Source organism: Haemaphysalis longicornis, unplaced genomic scaffold (assembly GCF_048455015.1).
Source record: "Haemaphysalis longicornis isolate Haplotype H1 unplaced genomic scaffold, Haemaphysalis longicornis Haplotype H1 scaffold_8, whole genome shotgun sequence".
NCBI lineage: Eukaryota > Metazoa > Arthropoda > Arachnida > Ixodida > Ixodidae > Haemaphysalis > Haemaphysalis longicornis.
Genome location: NW_027526445.1, coordinates 184911567 through 184928208, shown reverse-complemented (window position 1 = coordinate 184928208; position 16642 = coordinate 184911567). Strand labels below are relative to the sequence as shown.

The 16642-nt window shown below is 43.9% G+C and overlaps 1 protein-coding gene across 1 annotated transcript; it reads right to left on the bottom strand.

The window, feature by feature from the left end:
* Positions 1 to 601: 601 nt before the first annotated feature.
* On the bottom strand, positions 602 to 16512 carry Sras (Ras converting CAAX endopeptidase Sras). Its single transcript, XM_077680991.1, has 9 exons — positions 16308 to 16512; positions 15793 to 15898; positions 15089 to 15169; positions 12656 to 12716; positions 10256 to 10314; positions 9955 to 10063; positions 8263 to 8331; positions 7234 to 7296; positions 602 to 1900 (listed from the first exon to the last, which is right to left on the bottom strand). The coding sequence occupies exons 1-9, from the start codon at positions 16418 to 16420 to the stop codon at positions 1671 to 1673; spliced, it is 891 nt and encodes a 296-aa protein (XP_077537117.1). The 5' UTR covers positions 16421 to 16512; the 3' UTR covers positions 602 to 1670.
* Positions 16513 to 16642: the final 130 nt, after the last annotated feature.

Below are 16642 nucleotides of genomic sequence, written 5' to 3'. Positions count from 1 at the left end.
ATTCACCAGTCATTGAGCTGGGATCCACATATGAAAAAAAACTGGTTTATTTTATTAAGAAACAAACAGCTAAGTGCTGTTTATTTCGTATAATTGGACAAAATTTGAATGCAACTGAGTGGGCAATTTTATAATAAAAAAAGCTATATAGTCGCTCAAATAATGTCAAAACACCCTGTATGGCAACTTCTTGTAAACTTGAGCAGAACACATTCAGTTGTAGCTGTTGTTCTGGCATCTTGCACCACTGATTCCTTTCTTTTTGTGTGTGTGTGCTTCACAATGTCGCCTCTTAAAGCTGAGACCACTGCATTTGTGATGTATGGCGTAGTTTATGTTTGCACCAAAGTTCACGTAAGCCCAATTGAACATTTGCAGAAGAGACATACCCAATGCAAAAGCCTTGATAACACAACTAATTAAATAGGTAAAATCAATGAATCATTCACAACTGAGTCAACTTAAATCGTTTGATAATGCAAATCAATGTTAACTTCAGGCGACATTAAAACTGATCACCCCCCCAAGTTTTGTTTTTGTATTAATCATGAATTTTGAGCTGATTCTGACACATTTCTTGCCTCAGCTCATTTTTTGGGGCTTTGCAAAAACAACGCTAATGTACGTGACGAACTTTCAAAAAAGGTTAACCATGCAGGCATCTTAAAATACAGTCACTCAGAAAGTAGCGAAATGCAATAAATAGACAAAATGTGCATCGTCCGCGTGGCAAGTGCAGTTAATGCCCTTCGGATGAAAAACCTCCACCTTATACATGTGAAAGTGACTTCTCGCCCCATGCTTTTACAGCGTATAAAGTGTGGCTTCAAAGCATGGCCCTGAACCACAAGATTGAGGGTTGAACAGGAAAGGCAAGTCACACATCAGCACCACTGCTACGCGCTCTGTCTTCTTCTGTTTGTGTCTGTCGTGATTATCGCATCATTGCACTCTGGGCATGGCTTCGCAGCCAGGCCACATCACCACCTCAAATTACAACCTGACACGTCAAAGTTCAGCCTTGAAAAACTTGACCTTCAACAGAAAGGAGACTTTCTGTTAACCAAAACAATGTTGACTTCTGTTTGCATATCCCCTCCTCAATTTTTTTCTCTCTCTCTCTCTCTCTCTCTCTGTTTCTCTTCCTTCTTAAAACCATCATGGATATGTAAACGCCTATGCCACACCACAGAAAAGGCATTGACGACAGAGCCAAGGAAAAGTGAAGATGCTGATCCCAATCTGCTGCCCTGTTCATTTGACTGCAGCGCAAAGCTTGGTGGGACATCGCAAGCCGTTTGAATCCAAGACAAGGCGTTGATGCCAGCGCAAAGACAGCCAAGCTTTCAATCCCCCACTTGACTGTGCTTGTTGCTCTACAAGGTTAAGTTAATTTACCTAAAGCAATTGCACACACGCCTCAGTGCAAAGCAACTTGAGATGCTTTAAGCTGTTCCAATCCAAGACAAGGCAGTGACAGGGCCAAGAGAGGAAAGAAGCCAATCCTGATCCATGTGAACTCAATCACACGAGGATGTCTTTAGCAATCTAAATTTGAGATAAAACTAGAGAAAGGAGAAGGGAAAGAGAGAGAGAGAGGAGTCGTCTCTCAGAATTTCCCGTGGCCTTCCTTTCTTTGTCTAGCGGGCGCCCCATCATCATGGTCATCATCATAAGGAGGGAGAGGCGGAGGAGGCCTGCTGGGGAGCGTAGAGCTCGTTGGAGTAGAGGTGCGGCTGGGTGAGGGGCCCCAGCAGGGAGGCCCAGCCGAGCAGGCCGACCAGGAAGGCGAGGAGGAGGAGGCTGAGGCGGGGCTGCTTGTAGCCAAACACCTCCGACACGTCCGGGAAGCCCATGTGGTTGCAGAAGGCGTGCGCCACAAAGGGCGCCACAAAGTGGCCTGAGAACAGAAGGGGGGGAGGAGAGGGAGAGAGGAGGATGCATTCTTTTACCTACATCACGCCACCAACTAGGGTGTGGGTTGGTGGCCAATGCACTACTGCTGCAGGGTGTACGCTTGTGCTTTCTTTTTAAATGTGTAAGCATTCCTAGGTGGACTACACGAAGAAATGCGTCTGTCCATCTGTAATGCTTGATACGAAAATACCATTAATAAGAGAATCCCACTCCTTAAATTGCCCCCGATAATCGTCTTCCAGCGATGCATTTGCACTTAGTAATGAAGCTGCCCTTAAGAAGGCTTGATGTATACCACTTTACAGGTATATGAGGGGTCTTGTGGAGGTATTTGTGATAGCGGGGGTTTCCGAAGAAGTGGACTGCAACACTTTGCCTGCATAAACCAATCAACCAACCAAAAGCACTGGAAGAGCTTAGACGGAGAGTGAAGTGAATTTACCAAAGCCTTACCTGTGGCTGCATTCTGCCTGCATAATCCATTATCAGACTATTTTAGAGCCTTCATTTGTCTACCGTGTGGCAGAGTAGAAAACATACCACGTGTTGAACGTAGCCACCACAACATCTACTGTAACGATATCACGCTAGTTTGCAGTGGGTTTTCACACTATCACATCCTTCCATTGTCTGACCTCCCCCCAGTTTCAATGTCACAGTAGCCATAACCACTACATAGGCATGGATGATTATTCAAGAGAGATGGCACTTTACATTGCTTTTTTTTTAATACGATAGTTTTTCTTGGACTACTTAAACGCAGAAATTTTGGTCTGTCTGCCTGTGACTCGATTCAGCCATCCGGCCAAAGTGAAACCCACAGCCAAATCTAATTGTGCAAGTCAGGTGTCAATGATCATACTTGTCAACATTGTTGAACAAGAGCAAGGCATTACACAAACATCAGGCAGAAAATAAAAATGTAAGTGATATTTGCAGTGTTTCTTTATTAAAAAAACTCATGGATGCTTGGTTTTTGCGATAGCAAATGAAATACTCCATCAACTTCAGAAAACCGTCACCTGCTGTTGCCTGCACTCCTATAGCTCCTGGAGGCATTTTAAGAAATCAAACGGCAACAGCAACAAAGGTTCCACTGGACTGGTTCCACGTTCTGCTTAGAACGCTCATGGAGTAGGGCAACGTGGTTATACAAAAGTTGAAGTAGGTTGCCTCGATTCACGCGCGTCTCCGCCATACGGCAGCGCTGGCATCAAGGCACCCGACTTGGAGCAGGGGAACGTGGTAAATTTTTTAGCAAACCTCTAGCATGTTATCTTGGGAGGGGCGACACGGGAGAGGAACAGCATGAGAGGTGAGTGGGAAAGAAAAGGGAGGCCTTTACACGGCAAATGTTGACGAAAGAGTATTGTCTTTCGTTGACATTTGCAACGAAAGGAGCAGATACGCGGCCATTTTCTTCACTAAAAAAGCACATAAATTGGCCGAGAAAGGTCAGAACAAGGCCTGCACATTCTAGGCCTCAACCTAGTAAGGTACTCAAGACAATATATATAAATTACTTTACAGTCCCTTTAAACATGATCACAAATAAGTCCAACAAATTTCTCTGCCACCAACTACTCAAGCAGCCACTACTATTTGCTTACATTTTCAACAGCAGTTGACAAAGCACGTCAGACTGGATTGGAGGTAGCAGATACTTTTCGGAAGTTTCCAATTGGTTGATTCCACGTTATAGCCAATCAGAGGCAACTTGTTGTTCAGACTGTGAATCCTCAAACCTAACAGTACTACTAACAGTACTAGAGGGCTGTTTTTACGTCTTAATTCAGCTGTAAACTTGCTAAATGGATACGGCTTCTTTTCAACTACGTAGTAACACTGCTAGTTTGCCTGTTTTGCATTTCTGTTGCTGAGGATGTCAAGAAGATGCCTCCTTTGGGAAAAGAAAGCCCAAGTTGCCTGCATTCAACCAGACGCCTGCTATCACTACTGAGGCTACAAAAGCCAGAGGCTGGACACTGAAGAGAAAATGTGTATTGCATTTAGCTCAATTTCTAAGATACCGAAGAAGAAAGGCAACATCTGCAAGTGTCATGTACAAGAAACGTCCGCAAAGAACAAAACAAATGACTCCTTCCAGTAAACTCTGGTTTATGGAGGGCAAGTAATTTGTACTGCTTTGTTCTTTCCATACCTGATTCCTTGCAAAAAGGGAGAGATCTGTCGTGATTTCATTATTGTTGGGAGACTATAAGTTTTTTACTGGTTCTGATTTGTTTTCTTGTTTTCTTTCATCCTGCCAATGCATACCCACACAAATGTAGCATGATAGTTTTGAAAGGGGCCATGCAGACAAAACACAAGTTTGGTTCATTCGCAAGATTGCCTCGTTAGAATCGCACTGACACCACTTTTAACGTAAACTTCGCTCAAATAAGCCCCATAATTAGGAAAAAAGCGAATGGCCATGCGACCCACTCGCTCATTTCCCACAACAGAACCTATGATGTCATATATGCCCAGCTGTGCAATTGGCTGAGGACGGCGAAAGCAAAATACAAATTAGGCAGGGCTTTTAAGCTTGATGAACGAGCTATTTTAGCACTTACATTCTTTTTATAGCAGTAAGAGTTGTGGAGTGAACAATTAAAGTTCTGAATGAACATGTAAACACCAAAGCGGTTAGTGCGGCACTTTGCCAGCTGACACTGCCTAACACAGCCGTCGGGTGCGTTGGGCTTGTCTGACACAACACTGACCAACTGACATAAGCGGCACAGTCACTTACGTGACCATGTTTGTCGAGTCACCGCTTTTGTTTTAGGACACAATATGCGTGAACCCTAATAAAAATACGGCAGGTAAAGAAGCCCAACCAGAAGCAAAGTGCAAACACTGGCACTTCAGCAGTATTGCAGCGCCATCTGTGGAAGTGGGCGATAAACAAGATAAGCAAACGGCCGTCTGTGAGTTGGTAGCAGTCCTGGTCAGCAGACTATCTCTAGTTTTGAGGCCTTGCTTTGGATACTGCATTGTTGACGCCATGAACGCACACAATTAAGCGGGAGAATCAAAATTTTGGCTTAAAATGTTTCAGTTAAATTTCTCAGTGAACAAAGCATCGTTTGCTGCCGGGCAAGCACTGAGGGCCCTAGACAACACTAAATCTTTCGAATAAAACAAACAGGTGTAGTGCCTGCATGACCCCTTTATGGGTGGAAGAAAAATCGGCTTAGCTTATCCATTCCTGCCAACTACAAATACGCTCTTTCATCACGTTATGAGACTAGAGGAAAGGACACGTGGAAGTCTTGATGGGGGATTGAGATAAACAATTTGTGGGGCAAAGAATGGATTCGGACAGCAGCACAGTCGGTGGAAACTTATGGGAGAGGCCTTCGTCTTTCAGTGGACATGAGTAGGCTGATGATGATGAGGTTGAATTAACTCTTTCGCTACCGCGCCTATCAAAATCGATCAATTTGATCGATACTTTTGGGAGCGCCTTTTCATAGCGTTCCAGGCGTTTCTCGAACAAGTAAAGCTGTTCGGAGTTAGATCAGAAAATGGCCTTTCAAAATCAGTTTTGTTTTCATTTTTGCAACGGAAACGTGATTTTTGACACGCTTTTGAATCACCTGGTTGTGGAAAAGGGGCGTGGTCATCGCGCCTCAAGGCTACCAACGAAGAATGTGTGCAACTCGTAATTACTCTGCACCAGCGCTTGTTTTTTGCTATCAGGGCGTGAATGGGGAACTAGCAAACGATTTTCAATCGTCAGGTTCACGCTCTGACAGTAATAATCCCAGAAATCGGCTGAAAATGTCAAGCAGTGCCTGGTTGCAAAGCTACTTTATGATTTTAGGCAGTTTTATTGCCTTTGCGCAAGTTGTCCTAAGTACTCGGGTAGTTCTACTTACCCCAGGACCATTCCCAAACAGTTTACAACAGTTTCGGTTTCGTTTCTGCATCGCGAAATTCATATTTAGCGCAACTACGCAGTTACCCAACTTCAAGGCTAACTGTCATGGCGCCTGAAGCGTCCGCGACTGATCCTCGAACAAAGCACGCCGCTCCTCATTTCCCCCCCACCCTAACCCGATTTCTGCGATAAGAACTTCAGATGCAAGTCAAAAGGTCACACCCAGTCGCCAGATATCTGTTCCGCCGAGGACAGCGCTTCAAACCGGAACAACACTGCCAGCTGTTCGCCTTCCAGTTTCGTTTTCATGCGAGGGTATATCCGGGTGTCTAATGTTGCTGCTTAGTTGAACTGTCTATTCGGACGGAGTCTCTGATAAGTTTTTGTACTGTTTCATTTAAAAAATGTTAGGTGGCGCTGCAATAGAGGAGGCTCGTTGTGCTGATCTTTTTTAGCGCGCGACTGCTACTCGGCCAAAGATCGCAGGGGACGATTCTAGCTCATCGTACCTCATTTTTGCGAGCAAGGCTACAATTGCGAGTAAGAAGATGATAATAAAGCTCAGCTTTATGTTTTGAGAGATAACTGACCGTGAACGACAACAAACATCAGCCACGGCGTTCCGTTTTCAACTTCATGCATGTTTTTTTCTGCATCGCGTGCTTGTCCGAAATATTGTGCTCGCTGTAAATGCAAAGTCAGCCATTGACAAGATGTTTTTACGTTATGTGGGGGCAAATTGGTGCCTCTGATAACGTCAAACCGCCAGATTTATTCCAAGGAACCACCCAAAATTGCACAGTTTGAATTAGAGGTTGGGCTTCACCGCATGACACGAGCACCGTGCGTGCTAACATTTTTTTTTTATATCTGAAAAACTGTTCCGCGCAAGTGGACATTTTTTTTAGGGTGTGTTTTTGAAATGTTTCCCTGCAAAATGTATATTCTAATTTTTTTCTACTACCGGTGGTTTGATATACACAACTCCTTTTTTATCATTTTTTTCGACAACTTGACAAAACTTTTGATTTTGATATTTTTTTTCACAACTATGATATATGAAAACCTTTAAAAAACTGGTGTTATTGGAAAGGCCGTTAAATAATCTGCATTTTGTGCTCCTGCAATTAGTGCCTAAATAATTTTTTAGCAGAAAAAAAAATGTTTTCTTGGACCCCCCAAAATTGGTCAATTTTCTGCGGTAGCGAAAGAGTTAAGGAAAGTATCCTATTCCAAAATGAGCAGTAAAAAGGCAAGATAGGAACAACACAAATGTATAAAAGCTAGCACCTTAAAATTCTCTTCCTTTTCAGGGGCAAAATTTGTCGCTGGATTTTTTGTGGGTGCTTGTTTTTGAATATTAGCTGATTTCAAAGTTTCATCACTGCTAAAACAAAGTGCAACAGTAAGGAGTGAAAGAAACGAACCTGTCCTGAGAAACAGGTAGACTGAGTAGGCACCAAAGATGGTCGTGTACGCAAACTGGAACACTGGAAAAAAAGAAGAGAAAAAAAAAATGTGGACGCATTAAAAATTAAAGTCAAGAGGTGCTGCTCTAGGTTGTCATTTGCATATACACAAACACGCCTGCCTGAAGTCTCTTTAAAGCAGAAGCCCCACAAATGAGCATGCAAGATGCTTCCAAAATCCTTAACCCTTTCCGTACAGTCAAAAAAAAAAAAAAGAAAAATGTACAAAATTTGCCGGAAAATGTTCTTCGCTTTTCTTTCTGAATAAAACGGCACCATTACTTCAATGAAATAATGTTCCTTTATTTCTCTAATGTTCCTCTATTTCTCTTTATTCTTCTAAAGTTCCTTTATTTCTCTTTATTCCTCTAACATTCCTTTATTTCTCTAAAAAGATTGCTCTAAGATGGCTTCACATGGCACCATTATTTCGATGAAATAACGTTCCTTTGTTTCATTGTGTAAAAAATATTGCTTGAAGATGGCTTCGCTGCATGGCCACAGTGTCTTGCAAAAAAGCACCATCCGGGCTCCAAAATGATTGATGGCGAGTAGAGTCGTCATGACCGATGACAACTATACTCCTTATCAGTCATCTCAGTACAAAATCTCATGACGACTTTACTCGCCAATGGGAGCAAAAGGGTTAAATTAAGTTTTTTAGGGGCGAAGCAGCTTAGGGGTTGGGATGTCGGCGTCTCCTGCCGTGAAGCGACAAGAGACGCCAACATCTCCTGTCGTCAAGTTGTCAAACGATAGTAAAATAAAGTGTATAATGGATAAAACAGATTCAAAATAAGCTAACATGATAAGCAACATGCTAAGCATGACCAACATGATAAATAATCCAACATATTTAGGGTAGCTGGACTGCGGTAGCGCGCAAGCGCTTGTTTTAGCGTGGACGAGCACAGCTCATCTTTGGTGGGAGTGGTACAACCCGTGTGGACGGTTCATGAAGTGAAAAGCAATGATGTCACCCCTCACCGGACTGCATGACAGCCAGCTTGATGTTGTTTGTCCTCGTCAACTTCTCGATGAGATGATGAAAATGAGCTGAAAGAAATGCACAAACAAGGGTTAGACGACGTCAGGCTTTGGACCCACATAGTGGAGACCCTTGGAGGTTGCCACTATTCAGTCGTCAAGAGTTAGTTGCGTCACGCTCCATCGAAATATTCATGTTTCTTTTTGATATTTGAAACACAGTGATGATAATGAATCGATTACCAGCGCCTCAAATAAGCGCTCCGAATGGGAACTATTAGCACGTACACTTTCCTTTCTTTTTTTTTCACTCATTCAGTCCAAACATTCAATTCAAAATTTCAACATCTCTTAGAAGTTTTTGCTGCTAAAAAGCTATAAGAACAGCTTGATCGAGTCTGAGAACCCAAAAATCTGTGCAGGCAAGAGCACGAGAGGGCGCATTAAATTTCAGACACATTGCACAGTGCATTGGCGTTACAGAGGAAATGAAAAACATCCCACAAATGCAAAACTAAGCACTGAACTAGTGTACAAAAAGGCAGATAATTGCCACACAAAAGTACCACCACTGGAAAACTGCTTTACAACGTTATGTGAGTGCAAACTTGTCATGCTTTGCTGCGTTTGAAAAAAGGCAACAAAAGGAGGTGACATCTGGAACTGTCGCATTCTGTTCCTACCAATGCCTTGCAAGAGGAGCTAAGACCATTAATGTCAAGGAGTGATTTTATGCTTCTGCGAAGGAACTGCAATGAGGTTACTTTTATTTATTTATTTGTTTGTTCGCCTACGTGGTTCGCCTACACACTAGTGCCACATTTACAATAGAACCACATTACAAGAGAGACTGTTACAAGAGATACTTGGTTATAAGAGACATTTGAAAATGGTTTGGTTGTTTTTCCTATGTTCACAATGTTAGCAACATTGCATACAAGAGACATGATTACAAGAAACGCTCTGTTACTAAGGGCAACTTTTTTGGCTCCCTAGAGTAAATTCCTCACTAATTAGAAGAGACACGATGAAAGGGCAGCCTTATATGAAGGACCTTGTGGAAAACTGCCCTGAAGATGAAGCTTGGATATGCATCCAAAAGACTGCAGAGGTTCCAGAAACTTTTGAGGAGTTTGTGTCTATAGATGTGGACCTTGTGTGTTTGAGGAGCCTACAGATCATGTGATCCTCGCGCAAGTAAGCGGTGCCCTATAGGATGAACCAAAGGAGGGGAATGATGACGAGGGTATTGTGGGGGCAGTTTACCTACAGAAGTGCTTTACCTACAAAAGTTGGGAATGAAGCTAATACAATCTGCAGTCCCTAGAACCACAGTGAATGACTTTCTTAAGGCATAGTGAGAATTTTCCTGCCGACCTGTCTGAACACGCTTTGATATTGAAAGTGGTCATGTTCGACTCCGCACTGTTTTCAGAATTTTTCGTTACAAGAGACCTTGGTTACAAGACACATGTTTCCCGGGTCCCTGGAGTGTCTCTTGTGACAAGGCTTTTGCTGTACCTCTAGTATTTATTAATGAAACTCTATGGTGGTAGCACACTGAGCCCCAACTCTGGAGACCCCAGTCCGATGCCCATACAAATTCAGATGTGTTTTCTTCACTCCTTACAGTTGTGGCGATTGTCTGCACTGGACAACAACAACAGCAACACTGCCGCCAGCCGGACTCACCAACACCGAAGAACAGCGGACAGATGACAACAGCGGCTCGGTGGCCCAAGCAAGGCACCAGAATGGGAAGCATGCAGGCACGGAACGTGAACTCCTCCGACAGGGGAGCCTGCACAGTGTGCGAATGGACGAGTCACTGCAGCTGCTCTGGTGATGATAACGATTGCAAGTTACTAGTTGACGTAAGGCCAGCAAAAGGCGAACAGGGCTAAAAATTCCAAAAAGTGCCATTGAGTGCTATGAGTAAAGCTTGCCCATTTCTTTGAGTGTGCATTACAGAGTGCGGTTTTAGTCCACTTACCACCACGTGGTTCCGAAGCCAGATGAGGTTCTTCAGGTTGGAGTACCAGTAGCGCGGCTCTGCAGTTACAGAAAACATAAGCGATTACAAAGTTGAGAGGGAACGATTGCATCCAAAAACTTCTCAGGATTTCTTCCGTTTAAGTATTAAATAAATCAGAGTTTCGTCCTAACGTATACCAGAGGGAAATCTGTTGCTGAAGTTGCGTCCAATCATGAGAGCTGCCGTAGAAGCTAGAACCATTTCTTTCTTACTTGGCTTGGCTTGCAACATGCCTTCTCGTTGCCCTTCACAACAAAGGTAACAACAAGCAACATTTTTTAGAGTGCAGCTCTTAAGCGCCCGCTCCTGTGGTTTTGCGTTGCTGTCGGCCTCATTGTAACCGAACGAATGAAGCGGGCATCGAAGATGGACAAGAAGAGCGAGCAGGAAAGCAGCGGAGGAAAGTATGGCAAAAGTGTGAGGGGGGGAAGGCAGTATGCTGAGGTCGCCACGCGATACAAACTTGGTAGCGGCGATGCGCTGCGAGATAACGCCAGAGCAGCACGCACGGTCGTGCATTCTCTAATGACGCGATCGCTCCCCGTGATGACGGAAATGCTGCCCGTGATGACGAAAATGCTGCACGTGCTGCTGCAGTAACGAATGAGTAATATGTGAAGAATAAAAGTGATCTATAACCGTACATGTATGCCTGTCTGAAGTTCTTTGCTTCAACATACTTTGTCCAGTCGAATTCCGCATTACGGAGCATTGTAACTGTCAGCCTTTCTTTTCTTCTTGTTCAGGCTGGACGAGGCTTTATAAACATAACTAAAAGAGCGCTGGGGGGAATGAAGGCACAGCAAGACAATGGGACAGTGCACTGTCCCATCGTCTTCCTGATTCCTGCCGAAGCAGCCTTTTACTGCCCTTCCCTTTCTACTGATAAAATACGTTTAACCAGTTTTTTAAGAACAATAATTAGAGTTTTTCCATCCACAGGCAATTATTGCTTAACTTAAGCTTGTTGGCAAGCCATGCCAAGTAAAAACATTGCGCTTCTCGGCAGTTTAAAGGAGCCCTGCAGACAAAGCACGAGTTTGGTTCATTTGAAAAGTTGCCTCGTTAGAACCATACTGACACCACTTTTAACGCACACTTCGCTCAAATAAGCTACATAATTAGTAAAAAAAAGGTAATGACCATGCGACCCACTGGCTCATTTCCCGCTACAGAACCTATGATGTCATCTGTGCCCAGCTCTGCGATTGGCTGAGGCCCACAAAAGCAAATGCAAATTAGGCAGGGCTTATAAGCTTGCCGAACGAGCTATTTGTGCTTACAGGGGGGATTAAAAGAAATACGAACCATGGAGCGCACAGCCTCCAACGCATGCTGCACTTCTTCGAGAGCGTATGAGAGTGTGGACTACATTTATGGGAAATGCTTGATCAAGAAGCAACCCCGGTTGTTCATTCTGAGGCGCCTTTTCACGCTGCATCGCCACTGAGAGGGATGATCGTTGAACGGCATCATGCTAGCTGCAATCAGCCTGCTGCGCGCTTGGCTCCCGAATGTAGTAGATAACAGGACGCTCAGTGGCGACAGAGGCGCCTCAAAATAAATTACCGGCGTCGCTTCTTTATCAAGCATTTCCCCTAACAATAGGCCACACTCTCAAACGCTCTGAAAGAACTATGCCTGCGCGCAGTTTACTGACAGTGCAGCCAGACGGTTCGGCATGCGTAGGAGGCTGTGTGCTCTGTTGTTCGTATTTTTCAATCCCCCCTGTACATTTAGGGCACACTCTTTGTATAGCAGTAAGAATTGTGGGATAAACAGTGCAAGTTACCAAAGCACACGTAAACATAGAAGTACCGATGCGTACTGCTGTTGGTACTGGGCACACTATGCTTGTTTTAGCTGCACAGAACTGAGGGGCTTTGGGGTTGTCTCAGATGACACTGGCCTATTGGCATAAGCGACAGCGTCTTACAGGAACATATTTGTCGAGCGAACACCATGCTTCACGAAACGATTATTTTCTCCCTGAACAAAAACAAGCCAGGTACAATTACGGTCAAAAACAAAGCAAGGGCAGAAAACGGCCCGCTGCGATATGGTGGTACCATCCAGGTAGACTACGGTAAACAAGTATCCGCTTCACACCAAGTTTAGCTTGGAGATCCGTTCTTATGATGTCATTGCAGACATCGTTGAAACACACAATTTGGCGGGAGAATCAAAATTTTAACCTAAATTGAATAATTATGCAGTGAATAAAGCATCGTTTGCTTCTGGACAAGCGCTGGGAGCACTACAGAAAACGAGCTCTTTCGAATAAAACAAACTCGTATATATTACTATAAATCTTAATGCCAACAAATAACGCAATCACGCAAACGATTGTGCACTTGCCCAGGTAGAGGCTCCAGACTCCGTCAAAATAGTGTAGCACTAGAGGGCCAGCAAACAGCACCTGCGTTTCAAACAAACAAGCACATGTACATTAGACAATCCCCGCGAGCAAACAGGTCATGGTGGTACCTCTAAAGAGGGACACTAAAGTACAGAAACAGGCTCTCCTCTATCGACAGATTACAGTGCCGTGCATAAAATATGCCCCTAGCACCAACAGCAGTTGCTTAATGACACAGAAAATGCCAAATGCCGAAAGCTTGAACACAGGTTTTGCAGGCCCATACATTTTCCCACACTATTATTTGCGATGTCCCAAACTATAAGAAAACTGAAATAAACTCCTTCACATGGCATTTATAGACTATGAAAAGCATTACGTTCACTAAACAATGCAGCCGTGCTGGAAGCGACAGCGACAAAACAAAGAATAGAGGAGACCTTCACTAAACAATGCAGCCGTGCTGGAAGCGACAGCGACAACCAAAGAATAGAGGAGACCTACATAAGACTTCTAGTAGACATATATAAGAGGTGTACGGGCAGGATAATCGTTCACAAGCCAAGCGACGAATTTCTGATCCGAAAGGGAGTAAGACGGAGATACCAGCTCACCAAAATTGTTCACAGCAAGTCAGGAGGGGGCATTCAGAAAGCTTGACTGGGAAAACATAGGATTAAGGATAAATGGAGAATACTTGAGCCATTTAAGGTTTGCAGATGACACAATCCTGCTGAGTGAGTGTGCAGAACATCTGCAGAAAATGCTTGACGGACTGCAATTGGAAAGCTTGGCTGTGGGGCTAAAAAACATGAATAAATCTAAAGTAACGATTAATAAACATGCCGCAAGCGCCCTCTTCAGCATATGTAACGAAACGCTAGAACAAGTGAAAGACTATAAAACAATGTTGGACAGGTTGCTTACCCCAACCATGTGAAAGAAATTTGGTGCAGAATAGGTCTGGGCTGGGGAGCACTCGGCAAGCACTCCCAGATAATAAAAAGTAAGCTACCTCTATCACTCAAAAGAAAAATCTACAACCAGTGCATACTGAAGGTGATGACATAGGGAGCTGAAACTTGGCGCCATACTAAACAACTAGAGCGCAAACTTAGGTTGGCTCAACGTGCCATGGAACGAATAATGTTAGGAATAACACTGAGGGACAAGAAACGAGCTACCGGGATCAGAGAACACACTAGAGTTGACGATATCGTAGTAGAAATAAAGGAAAAGAAATGGACTTGGGCTGGCCATGTAGCGAGGCAAACCGACAACCTGTGGGCAATTAGCGTAACAGAGTGGATGCCCAGAGACGGAACTACAAGGGGAAGGCGAATAGCTCGATGGAGGGATGAAATAAAGAAACTCAAAGGCGAAGAATGAACTCGAGTGGCACAGGACAGGACTGGCAGGAGATCAATGGGAGATGCCTTCGACCTGCAACGGACTTAAATTTAAATAGGCTGATGATGATGATGATGAAACTGTGAACGGTGAGATAGGATTGGTAGAGCCTGTATAAGTGTTTTTCTGAAACAAACAGCAAGGTAGGTACATGTAAATGTAAGATAAATCCATTCACAAACTTCTGAGGAGCACCCATTTTTCTAAACGGCACAAACTTCCGCTTTTAAGCATTAAGCATGTCCTCTCCCTACGATTGGTGGTAACATTTGTTTCAGTTTAGATTTCAGTCACATGTTTTGTATTGTCATGCAACTACAGTCACAAGATTTATTCAGGGAGACGCGTGACCTCTGGCCTTTCGTAACTCCCGGGGTTTGTTTATGTATGACAAGCAGCGGCTTGAGAGAACTGGTGTAATCGGCTATGTGATTCACTCTGCCACCAGCCGTCATGCTAGGGAAGTGTGGGTGTTTTTTACTCCTTTTCAAGGTCCTTCTTTAATAACTTGATAGGCTGTCCTTCTCACGATATGCAAAATTTCCTTTCACGTATCATGTAAGAATGGATGGAAAACAAGAGAGAAATGACAGCTGTAATTATCCATCTTATGTCTTTACAATGACATAGGCAAAACCTACAGGCTAGGAAAATGCTTTTTTTTTTTTTTTTTTTCATCTACTGCTTGTCTGGCTGAGCATCAAGAGGAGGAGAGCATTTGAGGGAATATCACTTAACAAAACTTGTGGAGCTAGTTGGTTGATGCTTACTTGAAAAAATAAAATGGGTGCTAAACAGACGAAGACAAAGTAGACACAAAGAACACATACAGGCGCCAATGTGTTCTTTGCATCTACTTCGTCTTTGTCTGTTTAGCCCCTTTTAGTCTTTCCATTTGAAGGAACCAAAAATTTTCTAAAGTGCGGCCTCTGAGAACTACATCAGGGACGAAGCATTGTATTGGCTATCATTCACATCGCGTGTCAAGAGAGCTGAGTCACAATGCAAGTAGACGGACTCACCATGGTAAGAACTAGTGGCAGAACAATGGCTTGTATCAGCCCGGCAAAGCGAAGGCCCATCACAGCAGGTACGCTGGCATTCTGTTCAGCAGAGGGAGGGAGAGAGTAAAAAGTGGCAGACTAAAGAATTTGTCTCCCAGGACGACCTTTACTCCTTTCCTCTCTTGACTGCCTTGTAAAAGTTCATCTAGTGCATAAACAACGAAACCAAAACAGCTATTTCTCTGGGGAATTGTTTTTCAAAGGGGTGTACTGAGACAGACATCCCCATTGTTTAGTTTGAGCAGAGCTGGAAGATACAAAGAAGACGAAACTCCAGTGAAGAAGAAAATGACGACGTTGAGGCAGAAAAACAGAGGTCCACGCTTGTAAATCTATAAATACATGCACTGCGAAGTTCGTTTTTTTTGTCTGTAGGCTCCGTGGTAATAAAATAAAATAAAAATAAGTGTTTTTTCTGCTCTGCATAAAATTTTTAATTGCCAGATGCCTTGTATGATTAATAAATTAGGTAAAGCCTGCACTAGCTGCTTTACTTTTTTGTCTGTGGGATCACGGGACCTGAAATTTAGCAAAACACACAGAAAACATTTTTTCCCACGAAATAAAATAAAATCAGGGCTGAAAGGGTTAAAAGAAGAGCGAGAACGATAGAATTGATGTCAGAAGTGCTTAGTCCAACGTCCACAATATGATCGGCTCACCTTCTTGAAGTGAGCCAGGTCGGCGCCAAAAACCACGAAGAGAGGGGAGACGCATATGATGGCGAAGACGCTGATGAATCTTTTCTTTATGGTGGTCGGGTGATCCCTGCGAACAACGTCGGCGACGGCGAGAATTCAGTCTTCCGACGACAAGAGCGTCGAGCAGCGCGATCACACGCGAAGCCGCGAAAGGAACGCGACATTACAGGAGTCGTCCCGCGCAGTCACGCTCACAAGATAAACAAAGTTCACGCCTGGGTAACCGCGATCGCGGGTCACTCACTTCCTCTGCGTTTGTTGACCTTTTTCCACGGAATCTCCGGATCGCGTCATCCGTCACTCCTGGTGTCGTTAAAGTATGCCATTTTAAAAGTCGGATAGTGTAAATATACGGTGCACTTGTACATAATTCTACTGGAAGACAAATGTAGCGGCTCTATTTCGTGGAACAAACAAGGCCGGCACAAAAAGCATTTCGCGATCACCGCTGGCAGTGGGAGGTGAAAACCGCTTACCTGTGATCCTTCGTCCTCCAGATGTACAGGCTGCCCACGTAGGTGAGCGCCAACATAAAGGACCACAGTATGGCACTGGTGCAGCTGCTTCCCGTATTTTCAGCCGGAGCCATAATGTCATCCTCGGAAGACGAGTCGACCTTACTCGCTCGGCTGATAACCCATTGGAAAGGAGGCGGCCATACTTGTTTTCTGCTACGGGCCCGCCCTCTAAAAAATGCCCTGTGAACGTTTGAATTAAATTTTTGAAAAAATAAGTTGCTTATTAGCAAAAATTTAGATATTTTAATAAACAGTCATTATTTTTAACTCGAGAAGCTTGTGTTGCAAAACAA